The 27,629-nt window shown below is 39.5% G+C and overlaps 1 protein-coding gene across 2 annotated transcripts; it reads left to right on the forward strand.

The window, feature by feature from the left end:
- The first annotated feature begins 18,644 nt into the window (after positions 1–18,644).
- LOC117328162 (sodium channel protein type 4 subunit alpha-like) lies at positions 18,645–26,146 on the forward strand. Of its 2 annotated transcripts, XR_004532898.1 has the most exons (5): positions 18,645–18,712; positions 19,380–19,453; positions 22,124–22,363; positions 24,960–25,055; positions 25,771–26,146. XR_004532898.1 is itself a non-coding variant. In XM_033885564.1 (4 exons), the coding sequence occupies exons 2-4, from the start codon at positions 19,381–19,383 to the stop codon at positions 25,776–25,778; spliced, it is 321 nt and encodes a 106-aa protein (XP_033741455.1). In that variant the 5' UTR covers positions 18,647–18,712; position 19,380; the 3' UTR covers positions 25,779–26,146. The 2 variants fall into 2 exon arrangements, 1 of the variants encoding a protein (XP_033741455.1); XM_033885564.1 differs by lacking the exon at positions 24,960–25,055 and having other exon boundaries at positions 18,647–18,712.
- The last annotated feature ends 1,483 nt before the right edge of the window (positions 26,147–27,629 follow it).

The raw sequence follows: 27,629 nt of genomic DNA on the forward strand, positions 1-27,629 counted from the left end.
AGTCATATAACGGTACCTCCTATGGGTATCAATCACCAGTCATATAACGGTACCTCCTATGGGTATCAATCACCAGTCATATAACGGTACCTCCTATGGGTATCAATCACCAGTCATATAACGGTACCTCCTATGGGTATCAATCACCAGTCATATAACGGTACCTCCTATGGGTATCAATCACCAGTCATATAACGGTACCTCCTATGGGTATCAATCACCAGTCATATAACGGTACCCTCTATGGGTATCAATCACCAGTCATATAACGGTACCTCCTATGGGTATCAATCACCAGTCATATAACGGTACCTCCTATGGGTATCAATCACCAGTCATATAACGGTACCTCCTATGGGTATCAATCACCAGTCATATAACGGTACCTCCTATGGGTATCAATCACCAGTCATATAACGGTACCTCCTATGGGTATCAATCACCAGTCATATAACGGTACCTCCTATGGGTATCAATCACCAGTCATATAACGGTACCTCCTATGGGTATCAATCACCAGTCATATAACGGTACCTCCTATGGGTATCAATCACCAGTCATATAACGGTACCTCCTATGGGTATCAATCACCAGTCATATAACGGTACCTCCTATGGGTATCAATCACCAGTCATATAACGGTACCTCCTATGGGTATCAATCACCAGTCATATAACGGTACCTCCTATGGGTATCAATCACCAGTCATATAACGGTACCTCCTATGGGTATCAATCACCAGTCATATAACGGTACCTCCTATGGGTATCAATCACCAGTCATATAACGGTACCTCCTATGGGTATCAATCACCAGTCATATAACGGTACCTCCTATGGGTATCAATCACCAGTCATATAACGGTACCTCCTATGGGTATCAATCACCAGTCATATAACGGTACCTCCTATGGGTATCAATCACCAGTCATATAACGGTACCTTCTATGGGTATCAATCACCAGTCATATAACGGTACCTTCTATGGGTATCAATCACCAGTCATATAACGGTACCTTCTATGGGTATCAATCACCAGTCATATAACGGTACCTCCTATGGGTATCAATCACCAGTCATATAACGGTACCTCCTATGGGTATCAATCACCAGTCATATAACGGTACCTCCTATGGGTATCAATCACCAGTCATATAACGGTACCTCCTATGGTATCAATCACCAGTCATATAACGGTACCTCCTATGGGTATCAATCACCAGTCATATAACGGTACCTTCTATGGGTATCAATCACCAGTCATATAACGGTACCTCCTATGGGTATCAATCACCAGTCATATAACGGTACCTCCTATGGGTATCAATCACCAGTCATATAACGGTACCTCCTATGGGTATCAATCACCAGTCATATAACGGTACCTCCTATGGGTATCAATCACCAGTCATATAACGGTACCTCCTATGGGTATCAATCACCAGTCATATAACGGTACCTCCTATGGGTATCAATCACCAGTCATATAACGGTACCTCCTATGGGTATCAATCACCAGTCATATAACGGTACCTCCTATGGGTATCAATCACCAGTCATATAACGGTACCTCCTATGGGTATCAATCACCAGTCATATAACGGTACCTCCTATGGGTATCAATCACCAGTCATATAACGGTACCTCCTATGGGTATCAATCACCAGTCATATAACGGTACCTCCTATGGGTATCAATCACCAGTCATATAACGGTACCTCCTATGGGTATCAATCACCAGTCATATAACGGTACCTCCTATGGGTATCAATCACCAGTCATATAACGGTACCTCCTATGGGTATCAATCACCAGTCATATAACGGTAGCCTCTATGGGTATCAATCACCAGTCATATAACGGTACCTCTATGGGTATCAATCACCAGTCATATAACGGTACCTTCTATGGGTATCAATCCCCAGTCATATAACGGTACCTCCTATGGGTATCAATCACCAGTCATATAACGGTACCTCCTATGGGTATCAATCACCAGTCATATAACGGTACCTCCTATGGGTATCAATCACCAGTCATATAACGGTACCTCCTATGGGTATCAATCACCAGTCATATAACGGTACCTCTATGGGTATCAATCACCAGTCATATAACGGTACCTCCTATGGGTATCAATCACCAGTCATATAACGGTACCTCCTATGGGTATCAATCACCAGTCATATAACGGTACCTCATATGGGTATCAATCACCAGTCATATAACGGTACCTCCTATGGGTATCAATCACCAGTCATATAACGGTACCTCCTATGGGTATCAATCACCAGTCATATAACGGTACCGTCTATGGGTATCACCGTTATTTGTTGGCAATTCATCAAAGTCTATTTTATTATAAAACATACCACGAGGAGGATAAAACATACCACGAGGAGGATAAAATATACCACGAGGAGTATACAACATACCACGAGGACAATAAAACATACCACGAGGAGGATAAAACATACCACGAGGAGGATAAAACATACCACGAGGACGATAAAACATACCACGAGGACGATAAAACATACCACGAGGACGATAAAACATACCACGAGGACGATAAAACATACCACGAGGAGGATAAAACATACCACGAGAAGGATAAAACATACCACGAGGAGGATAAAACATACCACGAGGACAATAAAACATACCACGAGGACAATAAAACATACCACGAGGACGATAAAACATACCACGAGGAGGATAAAACATACCACGAGGACAATAAAACATACCACGAGGACGATAAAACATACCACGAGGACGATAAAACATACCACGAGGAGGATAAAACATACCACGAGGACAATAAAACATACCACGAGGAGGATAAAACATACCACGAGGACGATAAAACATACCACGAGGACAATAAAACATACCACGAGGACGATAAAACATACCACGAGGAGGATAAAACATACCACGAGGACGATAAAACATACCACGAGGACAATAAAACATACCACAAGGACAATAAAACATACCACGAGGAGAATAAAACATACCACGAGGAGAATAAAACATACCACGAGGAGGATAAAACATACCACGAGGAGGATAAAACATACCACGAGGAGGATAAAACATACCACGAGGAGGATAAAATATACCACGAGGAGTATACAACATACCACGAGGACAATAAAACATACCACGAGGACAATAAAACATACCACGAGGACAATAAAACATACCACGAGGAGGATAAAACATACCACGAGGACGATAAAACATACCACGAGGAGGATAAAACATACCACGAGGAGGATGAAACATACCACGAGGAGGATAAAACATACCACGAGGACGATAAAACATACCACGAGGAGGATAAAACATACCACGAGGAGGATAAAACATACCACGAGGACGATAAAACATACCACGAGGAGGATAAAACATACCACGAGGAGGATAAAACATAACACGAGGATAATAAAACATACAACGAGGAGGATAAAACATACCACGAGGACAATAAAACATACCACAAGGACGATAAAACATACCACGAGGACGATAAAACATACCACGAGGACAATAAAACATACCACGAGGACGATAAAACATACCACGAGGACGATAAAACATACCACGAGGAGGATAAAACATACCACGAGGAGGATCAAACATACCACGAGGACAATAAAACATACCACGAGGACAATAAAACATACCACGAGGAGGATAAAACATACCACGAGGAGAATAAAACATACCACGAGGACAATAAAACATACCACGAGGAGGATAAAACATACCACGAGGACGATAAAACATACCACGAGGACAATAAAACATACCACGAGGAGGATAAAACATACTACGAGGACAATAAAACATACCACGAGGAGGATAAAACATATCACGAGGACAATAAAACATACCACGAGGAGGATAAAACATACCACGAGGAGGATAAAACATACCACGAGGACAATAAAACATGCATCAAGAAGGATAAAACGTCACCTGTTTGATTTTATATTACACATATTGTTTACATGTAAATTGCCACTGAAACATTTGCTTACTTAATGTTCGCCAACAATTCACCGCCATTTGGGTACCACAGACAAAGTTCGGCAGCAATGCCTCCACATTTGGGTACCACAGCGCAGAAACATCGGAGTAACATTTGGTAATGTCGTAATAATAATATTAATTTTGGTTGACAGTAACACATTGAGCCGATGTTTTAATAATGTTGACGTTAATTACATACACGGAATATAGTATTACCCACAATCCATTTGAATAATCGTCCCGGGTTATCTATAGAAACAGGATTCCCGTCGTCATGGCAATGCTGACAATATCCACAGAAACAAAACGTACACTGTCCGATATCATGCTGATGTCGACAATATTCACAGAAACGAACCATAAAAACTGCCCGATATCATGCTGATGTCGACAATATTCACAGAAACAAACCATACACTGCCCGATATCACGATAACGCTAAACTTTCCGGTATTGTGCTGGTCATTTTAACAGTTTTCACCAAGATAAAATGTTATCGTTGCTCATACTTTCATTTGTTCCAAACGTTCCTTCGCTCGATCATTTTGTGGATGGGCTGACTCTTGGCCAGAGCTAACTCGATGATCCGCCGGTGGTACAGTTTTGGTCGGACATACCGCCGCTTGCTGTTGTGTTGTACTTTTCTCTGTTTCAAAGCATCCAGATAGTCTTGTGACACTAGGCATGCGCGGAAACAACCCTTACATTTGTACGGACATCCGGCACTATGTTTTAAGTCGGATCCCTTTTGATACATCAGGGGTTTCAGAAGCGATCCCTTTGAGAAAAACTCAACTCGATTCTCGTCTTCTTCAGCACCGGCTAGTTGTTTCCGGTGATAGATCGTACGTGTTTTCCAATAGAGTGGAGTGGCATCCCCTTCCGGCCTGTTGGTTAACGCCCCTTCCGGCCTGTTGGTTAACGCCCCTTCCGACTGTTCTTTGCTCAATCGCGTAAGAGGAGGTGCGGAGCAAACACGATGATCGAATGCCTTTTTCATTTCGAGAGCAGATTTGAACGATGCTTCACATTTATCCGATTTCCTTTCTTGCAAATCCACATCACGCTCTCTTTTGATTTCTTTTTTCGTAACATTGTCTTTTTCTTCAGCTTCGTTACTGTTACTGTCATTGTCATTGTTATTATCATTGTTGCTGTCATTGTTATTGTCATTGTTATCAAGATTGTTTGTATTGGCATGGTTACACATTGCACATGTTGATTTCTTTTCGCTGATTGGCTGTGGTTTACGCTCCTGAATCGTGAGTGACTCTATGTGAGGCCTTATAAAGTCGGTATCCACACTGACGGTAGACCTCGCGCTATACGAGGTCTGTGGCCGTTGCATGAGCATCCTACTGCGAATGTCTTTCGGGTTGGCGGATTGGCATTTCCCAGAAAATCTCCCTTTGAAGTTACCTTTCATTTCGTCAATATCTGTCTCGGATTTAGTATATACGTTACGCCCACGTAAAATTTCGTCTGTTTTCAGTGCTTGCTTGTCAGTCTCAAAATGACGACGGCCAAGGAAAGATGCGGCACTCTGAGCGCGTTCCTGGAGGCATAAGCGTATTTCGTCCGAAACCGGACCGTACGGGGTCGATGACCTTTCCAAGCGGTCAGTGATACCGACAGGTGTGAACCATGAATTGGCCGAAATACCGTTCATTATCCATCTCAACTTGCCGTCCGATCCCGGGACTGGTTTGTCCAGTCGGATTTTGTGATATATGCCAGCATTTGTTAATAAGGCCTGCTCTTCCGACAGCCTCGTCTTCACTACTGGGACGTCTTCGAGCATCGTCATGGTGATTCGCTCGACAACGCGTCCAGAAAATTAAAAAAAGAAAACAAATATAATTTGTATTATATAAAAAGTTAATCCGTCATTACTCGTCACAACCTGGTGCTCCTCAAAATGTTATTTTCTGGTATTTGTTAAATGTTTTTTTTTGAACTTTTGTAGTGTTTCTCAATTTCTCAAACTCTTAATTCCCTAGTACAGACGAACATTTTTCTGGTAGTAAGGCCCACAAAGTGACACATTAGTAAGAATGACCCAGTAACACCATGGTCTCTATAACGGTATAGCACCACTACTATAGACACGAACAGCTCCCAACTTCTGCAGCAGAAATAATTAGAAAATTTCTCCTCGCCACCGACAAAACTGATTTGCGCACTTGCCAGGAATTCATAGAAAAAAGTTAATCGTGTATTTAGCTGTGTGTTGGTTACAAGATGTGAAGATACACTCTCTCCAGGGCAGTCAGCTTGTTGTCAGATTGGAGAGTAGGGTGTGTCGTTACTTTAACTCTAAGTACACCCCTAGGCCTACCTGGGTGTTATATAGGGCCAAACATAGAAGTACTGTTTCTGAAGATGATAAGTGACTTTATATGTAAATTATTTGTCCCTTGGTCTGTAAGATGACTATGCTTGGTCGTGTGCTCCCACGCGTTGCTCGTCAATACTTGAGGTATTAGTTTACCTGTAACTAGCGGGAGTTTGAATGGCGACACGAAATGTCCATTCCAATAGTGACAATCTGTGGTGTCGATCGAGCGAGCTGATCGTACCAATTACACTACAAAACACTGTCCTAGTCATGTTTTGTATCGATTATTGTAAAACTTAATATTGCTTTTGTTGTTGTTTGTCCGATACCAGAGACTGTATCAAAGGTCCGCGTACTTTTCTCTGTTTTTCCTTTTCTTTTTATTTATTTCTGATGATATTTTCATCGTAACATGTGAGTTTGTAAACCTAAATGTTAACTGACGTTAAATCTACCAGATACAATTTGGCGTCTTTTTGTATCCCATGTTTTCTTATTTCATTTTTCAGTAGTCGGGTAGAAAACATAAACCGGAAGCAGAATTTACTGTACATGATTTCAGTAAGATCGGGGTCGGTGTTTATTCGTGGATATATACTTTTTTCCTATGGTCAACTCTTCGATTCCCGTAGAAGATAAAAAAAAAACATACTACAACACTCATCTGTAGATAAATAATATTGTGAATGTCCGGTATCACCGTAGTAGATTGTCGAGATGTATTTCGTGAAAAGGGAATTAAAACGAACGTTTAAAAAAGCATGACAGTAGAGCGGAATCGTCTGTTTGTAAATAAGTGATTCGTACCTCACTATGGTCCCAGTCGTCTGTTTATAGTCAGACTGGTGTTTCTGTCGATGGTGACGGTGTGGTCTGAAGAATGTGGGGTCGATATGATGAGAGGATTCAGGCTAAGCTGATTGATGCACGAGAAGCTGCATTCTTACGTCATCTCACCTGCCGAGGGAATCGTGGCCAACATTGCAATCCCGTAACACAATGGCATGGCCCTAGAATTGTCAGGTAAAAATATACATTGTTCACTAGTCAGATGGTGTTTTATTTCAACCGATCTTATACTTTCAATGTTACGTCATTTATGACAATAAATTAACATGACCATTGACCCCTAATGTCACGTTATATCTGACGTACCGAACAAAGTATGGACAGTTGCACAATATATTATAGTCGCCAACCTCATTTCCTCGCCACCCTCATTTCCTCGTCACCCTCATGTCCTCGTTATTATCGTGTCCTCGCCACCCTCATTTCCTCGTCACCCTCATGTCCTCGTTATTATCGTGTACTCGCCCGCCACCCTCATGTCCTCGAAATCCTCGGGTCCTCGCCACCCTTATATCCTTGTAATTATCGTGTACTCGCCCGTCAACCTCATATCCTCGTAATTCTCGTGTCTTCGTCAACCTTATGTCTTCGCCACCTCCGTGTTCTCGTTCCCCTCGTGCCCACGTTTCTCTCGTGCCCTCGTCACCCTCATGTCCTCTTCACCATCGTGTCCTCGTCAATCTTATGTCCACGTATTTCTTTAGTCATCGCCACCCTCATGTCCTCGTATTTCTCGTGCCCTCATAACCCTCGTGCCCTCGTGTCCTCGTCACCCTCATGTCCTATTCACTATCGTGTCCTCGTAATCCTCGTGCCTTCGTCTCCTTCATGTCCTCGTATCTCTCATGTCCTCGTCACCCTCATGTCCTATTCTCAATCGTGTTCTTGTAGCCCTCGTGTCCCTGTAACCCTCATGTCCTCGTAACTCTCGTGCCCTCATCACCCTCATGTCCTATTTAATATCGTGTCCTCGTAGCCCTCGTGTCCCCGTAAACCTCATGTTCTCGTATATCTCATGTCCTTTCCAACCCTCGTGCCCTCGTCACCCTCATGTCCTATTCACTATCGTGTCCTCGTAGCCCTCGTGTCCCCGTTAGCCTCATGTCCTCATCAATCTCATGTCCTGATCACCCTCAAGTCCTCGTCACCCTCATGTCCTCGTAACCCTCGTACCCTTGTCATCCTCATGTCCTCCTCACCCGCATATCCTCGTAGTTATCGTGTCCTCGTCACCCTCATATCCTCGTAATTCTCGTGTCTTCGTCAACCTATGTCTTCGCCACCTCCGTGTTCTCGTTCCCCTCGTGCCCACGTTTCTCTCATGCCCTCGTCACCCTCATGTCCTCTTCACCATCGTGTCCTCGTAACCCTTGTGTCCTCGTCAATCTTATGTTCACCTATTTCTCTAGTCATCGCCACCCTCATATCCTCGTATTTCTCATCGTGTCCTCGTAATCCTCGTGCCTTCGTCACCCTCATGTCCTCGTATCTCTCATGTCCTCGTCACCCTCATGTCCTATTCTCTATCGTGTCCTCGTAGTCCTCGTGTCCCCGTAAACCTCATGTCCTCGTAACTCTCGTGTCCTCATAGCCCTCGTGTCCCCGTAAACCTCATGTCCTCGTATCTCTCATGTCCTTTCCAACCCTCGTGTCCCCGTAACCCTCATGTCCTCATCAATCTCATGTCCTCGTCACCCTTATGTCCTCGTCACCCTCATGTCCTCATCATCCTCATGTCCTCGTCACACTCATGTCCTCCTCACCCTCATGTCCTCGTATCTCTTATGTCTTCGTCATCCTTATGTCCTCGTCACCCTCATGTCCTCGCCATCCTCATGTCCTCGTCAACCTCATGTCCTCGACACCCTCATGTCCTCGTCAACCTCATGTCCTCGTCATCCTCATGTTCTCGTCACCCTCATGTCCTATTATCTATCGTGTCCCCGTAGCCCTCGTGTCCCCGTAACTCTCGTGTCCTCTTAACCCTTATGTCCTCGTCATCCTCATGTCCTCGTATCTCTCATGTCGTCGTATCTCTCGTGTTCTCCTCAAACTCGTTTCCTTTTCTCCATCATGCCCTCGTCACCCTCATGCCCTCGTTATCCACGTGTTCTATGGAGAGCTTGAACAGCTGTATAACTTAATTTAATACTATAATATAATATTGCATTATAGTATCCATGTCGTCACTATCTACCTCATATCTGACTTGTATTAAAACAACTCCATCAGTCTGTAAACGAGAGTATTTATAGTAGTATTAGAGGTTTACATTTACCTTTTAAACTTTAGTTCATTTCTCTTTACAAAATTAGATGTTCAGAGAAAAAGATATTTCAAACAATTTACAAACAAAGCAAATTTGTAAACCTCACATATCTAACGCGGTATCCAAGGTCACAACACTCGAACCTCGCATATCTAACGCGGTATTGTATACCCGTGGTCACAACACTCGAACCTCGCATATCTAACGCGGTATTGTATATCCAAGGTCACAACACTCGAACCTCACATATCTAACGCGGTATTGTATACCCGTGGTCACAACACTCGAACCTCACATATCTAACGCGGTATGTATATCCAAGGTCACAACACTCGAACCTCACATTTCTAACGCGGTATGTATATCTATGGTCACAACACTCGAACCTCACATATCTAACGCGGTATGTATATCTATGGTCACAACACTCGAACCTCGCATATCTAACGCGGTATGTATATCTATGGTCACAACACTCGAACCTCGCATATCTAACGCGGTATGTATATCTATGGTCACAACACTCGAACCTCGCATATCTAACGCGGTATGTATATCTATGTTCACAACACTCGAACCTCACATATCTAACGCGGTATGTATATCCAAGGTCACAACACTCGAACCTCACATATCTAACGTGGTATGTATATCTATGGTCACAACACTCGAACCTCACATATCTAACGCGGTATGTATATCTATGGTCACAACACTCGAACCTCACATATCTAACGCGGTATTGTATACCCAAGGTCACAACACTCGAACCTCACATATCTAACGTGGTATGTATATCTATGGTCACAACACTCGAACCTCACATATCTAACGTGGTATGTATATCCAAGGTCACAACACTCGAACCTCACATATCTAACGCGGTATTGTATATCTATGGTCACAACACTCGAACCTCACATATCTAACGCGGTATTGTATATCTATGGTCACAACACTCGAACCTCACATATCTAACGCGGTATTGTATATCTATGGTCACAACACTCGAACCTCACATATCTAACGCGGTATTGTTTATCCAAGGTCACAACACTCGAACCTCACATATCTAACGCGGTATGTATATCTATGGTCACAACACTCGAACCTCACATATCTAACGCGGTATTGTATATCCAAGGTCACAACACTCGAACCTCGCATATCTAACGCGGTATGTATATCTATGGTCACAACACTCGAACCTCACATATCTAACGTGGTATGTATATCTATGGTCACAACACTCGAACCTCACATATCAAACGTGGTATGTATATCTATGGTCACAACACTCGAACCTCACATATCTAACGTGGTATGTATATCTATGGTCACAACACTCGAACCTCACATATCTAACGTGGTATGTATATCTATGGTCACAACACTCGAACCTCGTATATCTAACGCGGTATGTATATCTATGGTCACAACACTCGAACCTCACATATCTAACGCGGTATTGTATACCCAAGGTCACAACACTCGAACCTCGCATATCTAACGCGGTATTGTATATCCAAGGTCACAACACTCGAACCTCACATATCTAACGTGGTATGTATATCTATGGTCACAACACTCGAACCTCACATATCTAACGCGGTATGTATATCTATGGTCACAACACTCGAACCTCACATATCTAACGTGGTATGTATATCCATGGTCACAACACTCGAACCTCGCATATCTAACGCGGTATCCAAGGTCACAACACTCGAACCTCACATATCTAACGCGGTATGTATATCTATGGTCACAACACTCGAACCTCACATATCTAACGTGGTATGTATATCTATGGTCACAACACTCGAACCTCACATATCAAACGCGGTATGTATATCTATGGTCACAACACTCGAACCTCGCATATATAACGCGGTATCCAAGGTCACAACACTCGAACATCACATATCTAACGCGGTATTGTATATCCATGGTCACAACACTCGAACATCACATATCTGACGCAGTATGTATATCTATGGTCACAACACTCGAACCTCGCATATCTAACACGGTATCCAAGGTCACAACACTCGAACCTCACATATCTAACGCGGTATATACATGTATATCCATGGTCACAACACTCGAACCTCGCATATCTAACGCGGTATGTATATCTATGTTCACAACACTCGAACCTCGCATATCTAACGCGGTATGTATATCTATGGTCACAACACTCGAACCTCGTATATCTAACGCGGTATATATATCCAAGGTCACAACACTCGAACCTCGCATATCTAACGCGGTATGTATATCTATGTTCACAACACTCGAACCTCGCATATCTAACGCGGTATATATATCCAAGGTCACAACACTCGAACCTCGCATATCTAACGCGGTATGTATATCCAAGGTCACAACACTCGAACCTCGCATATCTAACGCGGTATGTATATCCAAGGTCACAACACTCGAACCTCGCATATCTAACGCGGTATTGTATATCTATGGTCACAACACTCGAACCTCGCATATCTAGCGCGGTATTGTATACCCAAGGTCACAACACTCGAACCTCACATATCTAACGCGGTATGTATACCCAAGGTCACAACACTCGAACCTCACATATCTAACGCGGTATTGTATATCTATGGTCACAACACTCGAACCTCGCATATCTAACGCGGTATGTATATCTATGGTCACAACACTCGAACCTCACATATCTAACGCGGTATGTATATCTATGGTCACAACACTCGAACCTCACATATCTAACGCGGTATTGTATATCTATGGTCACAACACTCGAACCTTACATATCTAACGTGGTATGTATATCTATGGTCACAACACTCGAACCTCACATATCTAACGCGGTATTGTATACCCCAGGTCACAACACTCGAACCTCGCATATCTAACGTGGTATGTATATCTATGGTCACAACACTCGAACCTCACATATCTAACGCGGTATGTATATCTATGGTCACAACACTCGAACCTCACATATCTAACGCGGTATTGTATATCCATGGTCACAACACTCGAACCTCGCATATCTTAAACTGAAAAAAAACCCATTCTGAATGTTAAAATTCGGTTGCTTTCATTGCAATTTGAGGTAAAAGTATCGAGACAAAAAGTATTAAAGAGAACGAGTTTTCTGCAATACCGACCTTCCTGGTTTAGTGTTTAGTTTATTCAACTTGAAGCCTTACGGCTCATAAGTATAACATAGAAGCATCAACATACACATATATACAATACGTAACTAATTGTTATAGAGCATGAACAAAACAGTAGGCGTAACTGGTGAAAAGCATCCGAAAACATTGATTTTAACAACAAAAACACAATCAGAGTATTCAGGGGGGTGGACAAAACAATAAACATAACTGGAGACAAGTACCTTAAGTCATTAATAAAAAGTAAATAATACAGTTTGTAAGAGTAGATAGATAGTAGTTACCAAACAATAGGTATAACTAATATAAGTATCTAGGATTTTTCAAATGCAAATATATACGTCGTGAGAATAATTACATGATGAACAAACAATATATATAAATAGATATAAATAGAGATAAGTAACTAACATCGTTAAAACAACACTAAATACAAAGTGTACATAATTTAGATGAATAGTTAGGGTATGAACAAAAAATAGGTATAGCTGGAGATAAACACGTACAATACGATATTGATCTATACTAAAGGTTGGAATCTCGACCGTAGTAACCAGCTTGATTGTAAATATTTTCCAAGATTACATAACTCTTTTTTATTGTGAACAGAAAGCAATTGAACAAGTTTAAAAGAAGACGGGTGATTCCAATAATATTTTTTAATGAATCTTTTTCGAATATCAACATATAGTGGACAAATAAGGATGAAATGGAATTCGTCCTCTACTTGGTTCTGGTTGCAATAACGACATAACCTATTTGACCTTGGAATATTACGATACCGGCCTTCTTCTATATAAAGCTTTTGCGATGAAAGTCTTAATTTCGAAATAAGTTTACGATACGGATCAGGAATAGATTTTGTTAGATAGAATTGCAGTGTGAAGGTGTCAACAATATATTTATACAGATAACATTTAGAAGATCTTTCAATAAATTCATTTCTTGCTTGAATAAAAGCATCAATCAAACTCTGCTTAAAGCAATGTAAAAATACCTTTTCATTATCAACATAATGAGTTAACCAGACATTACCGAAACCAGAAGACAATAATATTTTTTTAACTTGGCAACGCCAATTACAATTTCTGTGGTTGCAATCCTCCATATCTTCATAAACCGACTTAAGAACAATATTCTCACATTTGATCAATTTCAGCCAATATTTTATTATTCGACATTTCCTGACGATATGCAACGGCAAACGTCCTAATTCCGAATACAATGTATATCATGAAGGAAGGCGTACTTGTCTTAACAACAAGGATCTTTCTCAAAAAATCAACATGAACCTTTTCTACTTTGTCTGCAACATGGAAGCCCCATGTTTCGCAACCATAATTGAGAATAGAGGAGACGTAAACATCAAAAACATTCAATTTAGATTCTACATTAAGAGATAAATTATTACAAATTTTCAACACATTATACATACATTTACGGCCTTGTTCTGCAATAACACCTTGAGTTTTTGTGAACTTACCATTAAAGTTAAATACTATAACTAGGTAGTTAAAACGATCAACAATCTCTATTTCATTGCCATTAAAGTAAAAATTTTCGACAACTCGTAATCTACCCCTATTACGAAATACAACAATTTTTGTTTTATCAGTATTGACTGTTAATTGCCAATTGTCACTATATTGTTTTAAGGAATCTAACATTTTTTGTAAGCCGGAAGCAGTTTCTGAGAAAAGGACAGTGTCATCTGCATACATAAGAAGAAAAAGTGAAACATCTCTTAAAAACAAAGCGTCACAGGAGGAATTAATTAGTTCTTTTTCGAAATCATTAACATACATAGAGTAAAGAAAGGGAGACAACCCCTCCCCTTGCATCAAACCTCGGGAGCAAGAGAAAAAATCAGACAATTCAGACTTAAATCTAACACATGATTTCAGACCTTTATATAAAGACTTCAAAACATTTAATAATTTCCCCCTGATTCCACTCTGGGAAAGTTTCAAAAACAATTTATTTCTATTCACGCTATCAAAAGCCTTACGATAATCAACAAAACAGCATTAAAGTTTACGATTGTTTGAAAGCATTTTCTTAATTATACCATGTAAAGCAAAAACAGCATAATTGGTTCCAAAACCAGGTTTAAAACCAAATTGGGCATCAGAGACGATGTTATTCTCCCTAGACCAATCCAACAATCTATTGTTTAAAACACTAGTAAATAATTTAGATAAACAGCTTACTAGAGTTATTCCTCTATAATTGTTTGTATCGTTGGCATCGCCCTTTTTGAACAAAGGAAAAATTATACCCTTTGACCATATTGAAGGAAAAACACCAGCATCAAAAATTACATTAAAAAGTTTGGATAAAATTGGAGCAAATGACTCCTTATATTTTACAAAATTATCATTAAGAATATTATCAATCCCAGGAGTTTTACCCAATTTGGCACTTTTTAAAACATTCATAACTTCATTATCAGTTATAGTAGAGTCTAAATCAACATAAATCTCTGAATTGTCAAAATCTGAAATATCTGGATTATCGGAAACAACATCATCACTGCTAACAGCTTTGAAATGATCAAAAAAGTCCCCAAGAGTTAAATGGTTTGTTGGACAGTTGGACTTTTTCTTAAAATATTGATAAAAAAGTTTCGGATTTTTTTACGTAACAAGCTTAGACGGTCCCCTTCTGATCTAAAATACTTACGTTTAACTCTTCTTTCATAACGTTTATACGTACGTTTGGCTTCAACAAGGGACAACCTATTTAAAGGGGTTCTATCAGAATTAAAAGAAAATAAGCTACGTCGATACAATCTGTATAAGCGTTTACATTTATCGTCAAACCAGGGTTTATGTGTACGATGTTTTGGTTTACTCTCAGACGGGTTCTTAGGAGATGATTGGCAGCAGGGGCTGAATATTTCATTTAAAACTGAAGAAAAGATATCGATGCCATGATCTACAGAGACAGTAGAGGACTGCATATCATTAACAATATTATGTAGTAAATGGATGTTATCATCTAAATTACTCTTCATTTGAATTTCTTCATCAACATTCCATTTATAAAAAGTTGGTGATAGGTTAGTATCAACGTTTTTTATATGAATATCAATACCTACATGTGCTTCATGCGAATTTGATAATACATTTAAATTAAAACCAACTGGCGAATGGTCAGACCATTCATTAAAATCACACACATTGAATTCAGTGATCATATTAAAGAAATCTTTATGTATAAGGGCATAATCGATTATGCTTGACCCCAAATGATTATAAAAAGTAAATTTACCCGTGTTTTCACCAGGTGATCTACCATTACATACCCGAAGACCAGTACTTTTATACAGTTGTAACAGTTTACGCCCGAAATTATTAACAACGCCATCATCAGATTCACGATTAGGCATAACAGTATCGTTGTTATATACAAAGTTATTTGCAAGCGTATTACAAATTGACCTCGGTATGGAATCAGACTCTATGTAATCAACTGATTTACCAATCCTACTATTCATATCACCGGCAACGATAACAGTACCAAGCTGTGAGTAATAGCCCACATCATTCTGAATAATATCGAAAACATCAACATCATACAGAGTGTAATATACATTATTTACAGGTGGAATATAAGAGAAGCAAATATAAATATCTTCGGCACCAAATTGCTTAATTTTAACCCACAGTAGAGTGTCTACTTCAAACTTTACAACAGAAATGTCAAACTTCTTATTAAACAATAAAACCAGACCTCCACCTTTACCCTTTTGACGAGGATAAGACAAAATTGTGTAGTCATCACGGAGAAGACTACTGTTTAAGGCACTGTCTTGACTGACCCAACATTCCGACAGGAAAATTAAATCAGAACCGGAAATAACGTCAACGAAATCAGGGTCAGCTAATTTGCGTTCTAAAGCACGATTAACATTCCATAAAGTTACTTTCACTGGACGGATAACACCCTGACACCCCTACAGACGAGACGACTCAGTCCTGTTGGCTGCATTAGGCGGGGTTGACGTGAAACGACGTCTCCTCTTAGCGCTGCGTGTGACGGGCGTAGAATGTCCCATCCTGGTGTTGCGCGGAGACGCTGCAGAGGCTGACGCCTTGTCACTCGTACAGTCTACCTGATCCCCCGGAACGTAAAGTTCACCCTCGATATATAACTTATCCCGAACCATTTTAGCCTGAAGATTGTTAGCTCTCGCTTGCTTCCTAACGGGATACAGCAACCGCCTTTTCGCCTCGATTACAGCAGGAAACTGCTCGTTGATGCCGAATGGCTTTCCACGGAGCTTTCCGGATAACTGTAGCACATGCGCGAGGTCCTTATAGTAAATAAAACGAGCAACTATTGGCCTCGGCTTACCGGACACAAACTTTCCAAAACGGTGAACATTGCCAATTTCCATACGGTAATCAATGCCTAACTCGAAATGTAAAAAGTCCATGAGTTTGCTCTCAGTGTCCTCATCTTTACTTTCACCCTGAAGACCGTGAAAAACCAAACTATTTTTCATCGATCTACATTGTAGATCAAGAACAAGGGAGCTCATCTCATCCTTCTCCTTCTTCAGGGAGTCCAACTCCTTACGAATAACCGAGATATCGGATGTAGATTCATTGAGTGTGTTCAATGACGCCTTGTTAACATCAACCTGTGTCTTAATAGTATCAAACATGTCTCCAAGGGCCTGTGCACTTTGCTCAAATTCACGAGTGCTTACAGTTATATCGCGAATGGCCTTCTCAAGCTCAGAGTTCTTCACTCTCACATTACCAAGTTCATGCTCAAGTTTATTAACTTTATTAGTTAAAGATGACAATGTTTGCTGGACTTTATCAATTTTCTTAACTTGTACATCTATATCAGATATACGGACAGTCATATCAGAAATGAGTGACGTAATTCTATCAAGCTTGGAGTCGATATCGCTCTCATTGTTGGAACTATATAAGACATTATGAGCATCGCTAACTACTTGTGAAGTGTCCGCCATAGTGCAAACTATAAAGTACAGTACAGTGTTGTTGTGAACAGTTGACTACAGCGAGCCGTCAATATGGCAAACGCGCACAGGTAACAATACACGCGCACATGTGAAGTTGAAAAGCTACTAGAGCGTGACGAAAATCAGGCCAGAAACACGTTTCCGAAAGTTCAAAGTTCATATGATGTCCATATACACCACTGGAATGTTCACTAAAATGGCTCAAAACCGACACAAATTTTCAATTTTCCACAAATAACCTCTAAACACCAGTTCTCCTGCAAGTATGACACAACCTTACGCGTCCAGAAACTCGCGGGGAACGCCACAATGACCATTTCAACCAGGAACTCATGAACCGTGTACACCCCCACTCGGCGCCATCTTATCCTCCTGGTAAGTTGTGGTGACTGACAGTAATTACAATGTACATAGTACCTGGAAAAATCTAGTTAACATTAATTAATTAACATAATTCAATGTGACTAATTGGCTTTCATTGCTAGTGATTAAATGCAAAGATTTTAGCTTCATTTGAGAAACTGTCGTTTCAGGGATAAATACATTGTTTATTGCATCCGATATTATATTTCCAGTTTATTTACGGAAGTGTGTGTTGTATTTAATTTTGTCGTACATATTTTTCTATCGTCGTCTGTATGAAAAAAAATAATCTACGTATTCATTTTCTGAACCGACTAGTGAAAAATGCATACACTATATATATAAAGCAGTTAATCAACCTTATCAAACGTCAGTAAAGTTATTGACCAGATCATTGACCATTCAATGCTCCTCCTGAAACCCGTCCAGTCATACCCGGAAGTTGTGACGACCGCGAACCGGCATCTCAATGAGGCTGGGAAGTGTGGCGCCCCCTAGGCGAGAGCGAGGCCGGGTACGAGGTAGGGGGACCTGTTGATTAATCACTTTGTTTACTATAATTATGTAAATAGAATGGTACATTCCTGAGTAAGGTATATAATCTGTCGCTGACGGTCCAACTTAAGGTGTTTTGCTGTCGACCGTCATAGATATATACCTTGTGCAGTTTTCTTACAAATCCAGGTATGTTATGCGTCTGTTTAAAATTGTATACATTTCTTACCTTACCTTTCTTTCTCTTAAAGTTAAATTTTGTATAAATAGTATTCAAAAAGAGAATTACCTGTACAGGGTGAAATGTAAACTTTATTTATTTAACAACAATAGCAGACAGGAGTACAATGGTAAAACCTATATTGATTTCTACAGACAGGGGTACAATGGTAAAAACTATATTGTTTTCTACAGACAGGGGTACAATGGTAAAAACTATATTGATTTCTACAGACAGGGGTACAATGGTAAAAACTATATTGTTTTATACAGACAGGAGTACCATGGTAAAAACTATATTGTTTTCTACAGACAGGGGTACAATGGTAAAAACTATATTGTTTTCTACAGACAGGGGTACAATGGTAAAAACTATATTGTTTTATACAGACAGGGGTACAATGGTAAAAACTATATTGTTTTCTACAGACAGGGGTACAATGGTAAAAACTATATTGTTTTCTACAGACAGGGGTACCATGGTAAAAACTATATTGTTTTCTACAGACAGGGGTACAATGGTAAAAACTTTATTGATTTCTTCAAGCAGCAAAATGTCTCGAGTTATCTCTCTTCTGGCATGCTGATCACTCACACGTACCCCGACCACTTGATCACAAACATTTTATATTTACAGTATGAAGTTGACTTTCCTCTGTATCTCCAGTCTCGTGTTGTCTTTCATCATGACCGCCACTGGACAAAGTCAGCGTGAGTATATAACTCAATGTGTTTATTATCCGAATAATAGAAAATACCGTTTGGAAATTATATATCAAAAAAATGTTTGTAGAATAAAGCTTTTTACGAAGCTGCTGAACGGAGCTCCTTTCAAAACAAAGTCAGAGTTATATACAGTAGAGCTACATGTACGTAAAATGAATCGGGCTGCACCATACAGCTGTTCCGTCCTTCTAGGTCTCATCGGGGATGTTATGGACACCATACAGCTGTGTCGTCCTTCTAGGACTCATCAGTAATGTTAGGGACACCATACAGCTGTGTCGTCCTTCTAGGACTCATCAGTGATGTTAGGGACTTCATACAGCTGTTTCGTCCTTCTAGGTCTCATCGGGGATGATAGGGACATCATACAGCTGTGTCGTCCTTCTAGGACTCATCAGTGATGTTAGGGACTTCATACAGCTGTTTCGACCTTCTAGGACTCGTCAGTGATGTTAGGGACACCATACAGCTGTTTCGTCCTTCTAGGTCTCATCAGTGATGTTAGGGACACCATACAGCTGTGTCGTCCTTCTAGGTCTCATCAGTGATGTTAGGGACACCATACAGCTGTGTCGTCCTTCTAGGTCTCATCAGTGATGTTAGGGACATCATACAGCTGTTTCGTCCTTCTAGGTCTCATCAGTGATGTTAGGGACACCATACAGCTGTGTCGTCCTTCTAGGTCTCATCAGTGATGTTAGGGACACCATACAGCTGTGTCGTCCTTCTAGGTCTCATCAGTGATGTTAGGGACATCATACAGCTGTTTCGTCCTTCTAGGTCTCATCAGTGATGTTAGGGACACCATACAGCTGTGTCGTCCTTCTAGGTCTCATCAGTGATGTTAGGGACATCATACAGCTGTGTCGTCCTTCTAGGTCTCATCAGTGATGTTAGGGACACCATACAGCTGTTTCGACCTTCTAGGACTCATCAGTGATGTTAGGGACACCATACAGCTGTTTCGTCCTTCTAGGTATCATCAGTGATGTTAGGGACACCATACAGCTGTTTCGTCCTTCTAGGACTCATCAGCCTTGTTATGTTAGCCTCATACTTATTTAGGTTTACACCCTCAGCCTTGTTAGGTTAGCCTCTTCTTATTTAGGTTTACACCCTCAGCCTTGTTAGGTTAGCCTCATACTTATTTAGGTTTACACCCTCAGCCTTGTTAGGTTAGCCTCATACTTATTTAGGTTTACATCCTCAGCCTTGTTAGGTTAGCCTCATACTTACATGTATTTAGGTTTACACCCTCAGCCTTGTTAGGTTAGCCTCATACTTATTTAGGTTTACACCCTCAGCCTTGTTAGGTTAGCCTCATACTTATTTAGGTTTACACCCTCAGCCTTGTTAGGTTAGCCTCATACTTATTTAGGTTTACACCCTCAGCCTTGTTAGGTTAGCCTCATACTTATTTAGGTTTACATCCTCAGCCTTGTTAGGTTAGCCTCATACTTATTTAGGTTTACACCCTCAGCCTTGTTAGGTTAGCCTCATACTTATTTAGGTTTACACCCTCGGCCTTGTTATGTTAGCCTCATACTTATTTAGGTTTAAACCCTCAGCCTTGTTAGGTTAGCCTCATACTTATTTAGGTTTACACCCTCAGCCTTGTTAGGTTAGCATCATACTTTTTTAGGTTTACACCCTCAGCCTTGTTAGGTTAGCCTCATACTTATTTAGGTTTACACCCTCAGCCTTGTTAGGTTAGCCTCATACTTATTTAGGTTTACACCCTCAGCCTTGTTAGGTTAGCATCATACTTTTTTAGGTTTACACCCTCAGCCTTGTTAGGTTAGCCTCATACTTATTTAGGTTTACACCCTCATACTTACTTCAGACCATATGAAGCGTTTCCCTCGATACCCCACTCTATATTCCATAATTTGTAATTTTGATGGCTCTTTGTTTTCTGTTACAAATTTCCATGTAAATACATTTATTACTGTTCATTGATAGCATTACATCATGACATAATCATTACTTTTCCTAATTACCAAATTGTTTCAACTCTTATCATTTTGATGGAAAATGATAAGTCCACAACAAATTTTCCACCCTGATCATTACCAGTATAGAAAACCTTTCACTAAAGGCAGATAGAACTGAACAGTATTCATGCCTTAAAAATTTAAATCTATTCCTTACACGGTGCGACTGGCTAGTCCTTCGATAACTATACTGTGCTGCTAGGAATTAAATCGAAAATTCTGGCGGGCCTAAACAATGCTGAAGAGGATATGGTGGTGGACCTTCTCCATAATGTATTAAAGGTGAACTCTAGATATTTGGAACAGTACAAAGTTTTATAAAAAGTCTGAGCCGATGCTATCATACTATCCCTTATTAGAGCAAAAAGGGACAACCATGACGTAGATAGTAGCAACAATCGCGGAGATAAGGAACTGCCGAGAAGTACCTATTAACAACAAATCCGTGTGTTATACCAAATATCCATATTGGGTGACTTCACGTTAGTTATCAGGGAAGGCGTTCCTGTTACTACCGACGAAAAGAAAATTATTAATCACGAAATGAAAGACAGCCTTTTTGTTTAAAAGTCAATAATTACAGGTATACATCGACGTAAAGAGGACAAATTACATTCGTCTGTCTGAATTTTAATTCCAAACTGTTCTCCTTCTCCTTAAGCTGTCGCAACAACAACGGGTGTCGCTGCTCCACTAAATCCAACATGGACCGGAAGTAACATGTGGAACGCAAATCCAACATGGACCGGAAGTAACATGTGGAACGCAAATCCAACATGGACCGGAAGTACAGCATGGAATGGAAATCAAATGTCGGGCAGACCTCTTTACAATCCCTCCTTCCCAGGTGGTCTTCGGGGCCAGACTGTCTACTGCTATCCGATGAACCCGCCATTGTATCGTAAGTACAGATGAGTATTTAAAAACTGACATCACACTTTCTTTAAGGTTCATGTAAATAGTAAATCAAGTGATATTCATCCAGATTAACAAATGTAACTTGACCTATTTGCATTTCAAGGTCATAAGAGAATCGACGTTTATGCTTTGATAAAGTAAAATCTGGTCAAACAAGCGCTCGCACTACCTCCTATAGACACTTGTGACCATAACAGCATGGTTATTTTGTACAATATGTCTGATCTACATGAGCTTTATGTACATGAAACATGCTTTTTATGTCGGTTTTGTCGAAATTAACAGGTAGCTTAACAAATTAAATGTCAAAATCAAGGCCCATGAATAGACGTGATACATATTAACAATTGGTCAAGTTACTTCTGTGTAAAGGACAGAATACATCACAACGCCATGTACTTATGATACGTATTCTGTGTAAAGGACAGAATACATCACAACACCATGTACTAATGATACGTATTCTGTGTAGAGGACAGAATACATCACAACACCATGTCCTTATGATACGTATTCTGTGTAGAGGACAGAATACACCACAACACCATGGACTAATGATACGTATTCTGTATGGAGGGCAGAATACATCACAACACCATGTACTAATGATACGTATTCTGTATAGAGGACAGAATACATTACAACACCATGTACTTATGATACGTATTCTGTATAGAGGACAGAATACATCACAACACCATGTACTTATGATACGTATTCTGTGTAAAGGCAGAATACATCACAACACCATGTACTAATGATACGTATTCTGTGTAAAGGCAGAATACATCACAACACCATGGACTTATGATACGTATTCTGTGTAAAGGACATAATACATCACAACACTATGGACTAATGATACGTATTCTGTATAGAGGACAGAATACATCACAACACCATGTACTAATGATACGTATTCTGTATAGAGGACAGACTACATCACAACACCATGTACTTATGATACGTATTCTGTATAGAGGACAGAATACATCACAACACCATGTACTAATGATACGTATTCTGTGTAAAGGCAGAATACATCACAACACCATGTACTAATGATACGTATTCTGTGTAAAGGCAGAATACATCACAACACCATGGACTAATGATACGTATTCTGTATGGAGGACAGAATACATCACAACACCATGTACTTATGATACGTATTCTGTATAGAGGACATAATACAACACAAAACAATGTACTTATGATACGTATTCTGTATAGAGGACAGAATACATCACAACACCATGTACTAATGATACGTATTCTGTGTAAAGGCAGAATACATCACAACACCGTGTACTTATGATACGTGTTCTGTATAGAGGACAGAATACATCACAACACCATGTACTAATGATATGTATTCTGTATAAAGGACAGAATACATCACAACACTATGGACTAATGATACGTATTATTTGTAGAGGACAGACTACATCACAACACCATGTACTAATGATACGTATTCTGTATAGAGGACAGAATACATCACAACACCATGTACTAATGATACTTATTCTGTATAGAGGACAGAATACATCACAACACCATGTACTAATGATACGTATTCTGTGTAAAGGCAGAATACATCACAACACCATGTACTTATGATACGTGTTCTGTATAGAGGACAGAATACATCACAACACTATGGACTAATGATTCGTATTCTGTATAGAGGACAGAATACATCACAACACCATGTACTTATGATACGTATTCTGTGTAAAGGCAGAATACATCACAACACTATGGACTAATGATACGTATTCTGTATAGAGGACAGAATACATCACAACACCATGTACTAATGATACGTATTCTGTATAGAGGACAGAATACATCACAACACTATGGACTAATGATACGTATTATTTGTAGAGGACAGAATACATCACAACACCATGTACTTATGATACGTATTCTGTATAGAGGACAGAAGATACGTATTCTGTATAGAGGACAGAAGATACGTATTCTGTATAGAGGACAGAATACATCACAACACTATGGACTAATGATACGTATTCTGTATAGAGGACAGAAGATACGTATTCTGTGTAAAGGACTCCAGTATAAATCATTATAGAACTGTCCTGTATATTTTGTGGGCAGCAATGTGTAAAAACCTTACCTTTATCTGTTATTGATAATACGTCAGAGCTCTGAGTGTATGACTAGTATATACTTAGCTTACATAGTTATAACTGACGTACAATGTATGTAAGTTCCTCACTCTCCAGCAGGACCAATAATATTGCTAATATAGTATATTTACTGATGAATAGTTGCATTGCTTTCTTTAACAATACATCTCAAGACATTTAAATCAAGTCTACTTTATATCTTAACGTCTCTGTTTTGGTTGCGGACAAAGTAGTAAGTGAACCCCTATGTATGTCTAACAGTCGGTATATATATCACAGGGTCGTGCGTGCCTATGTATGTCTAACAGCCGGTATATATATCACAGGGTCGTGCGTGCCTATGTATGTCTAACAGTCGGTGTATATATCACAGGGTCGTTCGTGCCTATGTATGTCTAACAGTCGGTATATATATCACAGGGTCGTTCGTGCCGGTTCCCTTTGGTCCCGTTCAGGAGATCGGTACTGTTATTGGGGGCTCCTGGGAACCTATAGGCAAGAAAAAATAGATACAAGGTAGGTTATCATAGACTACATCAAGTCAAGAGTTATCGCCCCTCTCATTACAGATGGCGACACTTTGGATATAATATTGCACTGTCCTAACTGTTATTGAGGATTTACTGGAATTTTGTGATTTCAAGCAGACATGATTAGTGTAATCTAAAATTGCTGCAACGTTCTATTTTATTCTGTTGCGAATCAGTTGCGTAAAATAGTTTAATTTCAAGTGATGGACATCGCTACATCATTACTTAGTTCAACTAGACAATCAAAAGTATACAACCAACAGCGGAATTGACCTACTCATAAGTACATTGTAGAGAACAAGTATTTGCCTCACACTTGTAATACTATTCCACGTGAATACATTTCGTATTCGACTTTATCAACTCGTCATATCTATATAACAGACGCACCATCAATATTAATGTGTATGACTCAACAGGACAGAAAGGGGCTAATGAACCCTACATACTAAAATATTAAGAAATAATAACATGTAAATATGGCTTTTTCTTTCTTTTTTTTTTTCTTTTTTTTTGGAAAACAATGCAGTTTTGCTGCTCTCTGTTCGAAATGGAAATGGTACACAATGTAGTTTCTTTTACTAAGTGATTATTGATAAACATCAGTCTGATAGGAGGTCCAGGTACAAGTATCAGAGAGATTGGGATTATATTGATATTGAACTGTACACGAGACTTTTTAATTTGTATATTTGTATCAGGTGGATGAGTGATCTACATCCTTACCGTTCTTTCCTTCGTCACGCCGTATTCCTGACCATCATCATACAGACATGGATAGAGAGATGTGTGATACAAGGGACATAACTCGTCAGTCACTGCTCTTTATAACATACTGGCACTGTATGAGGCAGTATCGGCCGTTCACATGTGCCATAGTCACTAGGACGTTAATGTTCTATAATGATATTCTACTGTCTTAATCAGTACTAGATTAATGCTTTTTGTACATGGCTTATTGTATACATATTTATGTTGATATCTTATTCCTATACTGGTCAACACGACCTTACTGTACATTGCTCATACGTGTAACCTACCAATTGTAAAATACTAGTAATAAAACCTTTTTATAAATCCTTGTTATCGCCTTATCTTTATAATTAGAGCTGAAAACGTTTACAAGTAATTCCGTTAAGCATACCTGTACATTAGTAAACACAAACCATCAAGATTATAAAACTTAGAGGTGATTTTAGTTATAACACTGACACTATCATTCCCGCCCATAGGTATACAGTGTACAATACATTACTACAAACAATCTGATAATGAACAGCAATTCAGGCATTACAAGGTGAAGAAATATTGACTTCTCGAAGACAGCAGACTGTCAGTCTACCATTCACTCGTTGGCTAAGAAGTACCTGTATCACTACATCTGCTATCACGTACAGAAGTTTTAGATCGACCAAAAATTGATTGTTTAACTATGTGAATGTTGATACAAAAGTCACACAGGTGAGTAACACCTATTGATATTAATAACTTCTTCATAAAAGAGCTGTTACGAAACTACTAACATTAGTAAAAAAAAAAAGAACCATCATGACTCAAAATCGGACACAAAATATGGAGGCGATGGAGTTTAAGGAGTATAAAACAAGGTGTTGTGGATATGTATTTGTCTTCTGTTTCATTGACGACACTCGCCATACAAATCTATGTGAAATCCGGTTTAAATCACGCCATACAAATGTATGTCAAATTCAGTTTAAATCACGCCATACAAATCTATGTGAAATCCGGTTTAAATCACACCATACAAATGTATGTCAAATCCGGTGTAAATCACACCATACAAATGTATTTCAAATCCGGTTTAAATCACACCATACAAATGTATGTCAAATCCGGTTTAAATCACACCATACAAATGTATTTCAAATCCGGTTTAAATCACGCCATACAAATGTATGTCAAATTCAGTTTAAATCACGCCATACAAATGTATGTCAAATTCAGTTTAAATCGCGCCATACAAATCTATGTGACATTCGGTTTAAATCACGCCATATAAATCTATGTCAAATCCGGTTTAAATCACGCCATACAAATCTATGTCAAATCCGGTTTAAATCACGCCATACAAATCTATGTCAAATCCGGTTTAAATCACGCCATACAAATCTATGTCAAATCCGGTTTAAATCACGCCATACAAATCTATGTCAAATCCGGTTTAAATCACGCCATACAAATCTATGTCAAATCCGGTTTAAATCACGCCATACAAATGTATGTCAAATTCAGTTTAAATCACGCCATACAAATGTATGTCAAATTCAGTTTAAATCACGGCATACAAATGTATGTCAAATTCAGTTTAAATCACGCCATACAAATGTATGTCAAATTCAGTTTAAATCGCGCCATACAAATCTATGTCCAATCCGGTTTAAATCACACCATACAAATGTATGTCCAATCCGGTTTAAATCACGCCATACAAATCTATTTGAAATTCGGTTTAAATCAAGCCATACAAATCTATTTGAAATTCGGTTTAAATCACGCCATACAAATGTATTTCAAATCCGGTTTAAATGACACCATACAA

This window comes from Pecten maximus, chromosome 5 (assembly GCF_902652985.1).
Source record: "Pecten maximus chromosome 5, xPecMax1.1, whole genome shotgun sequence".
Classification (NCBI taxonomy): Eukaryota; Metazoa; Mollusca; class Bivalvia; order Pectinida; family Pectinidae; genus Pecten; species Pecten maximus.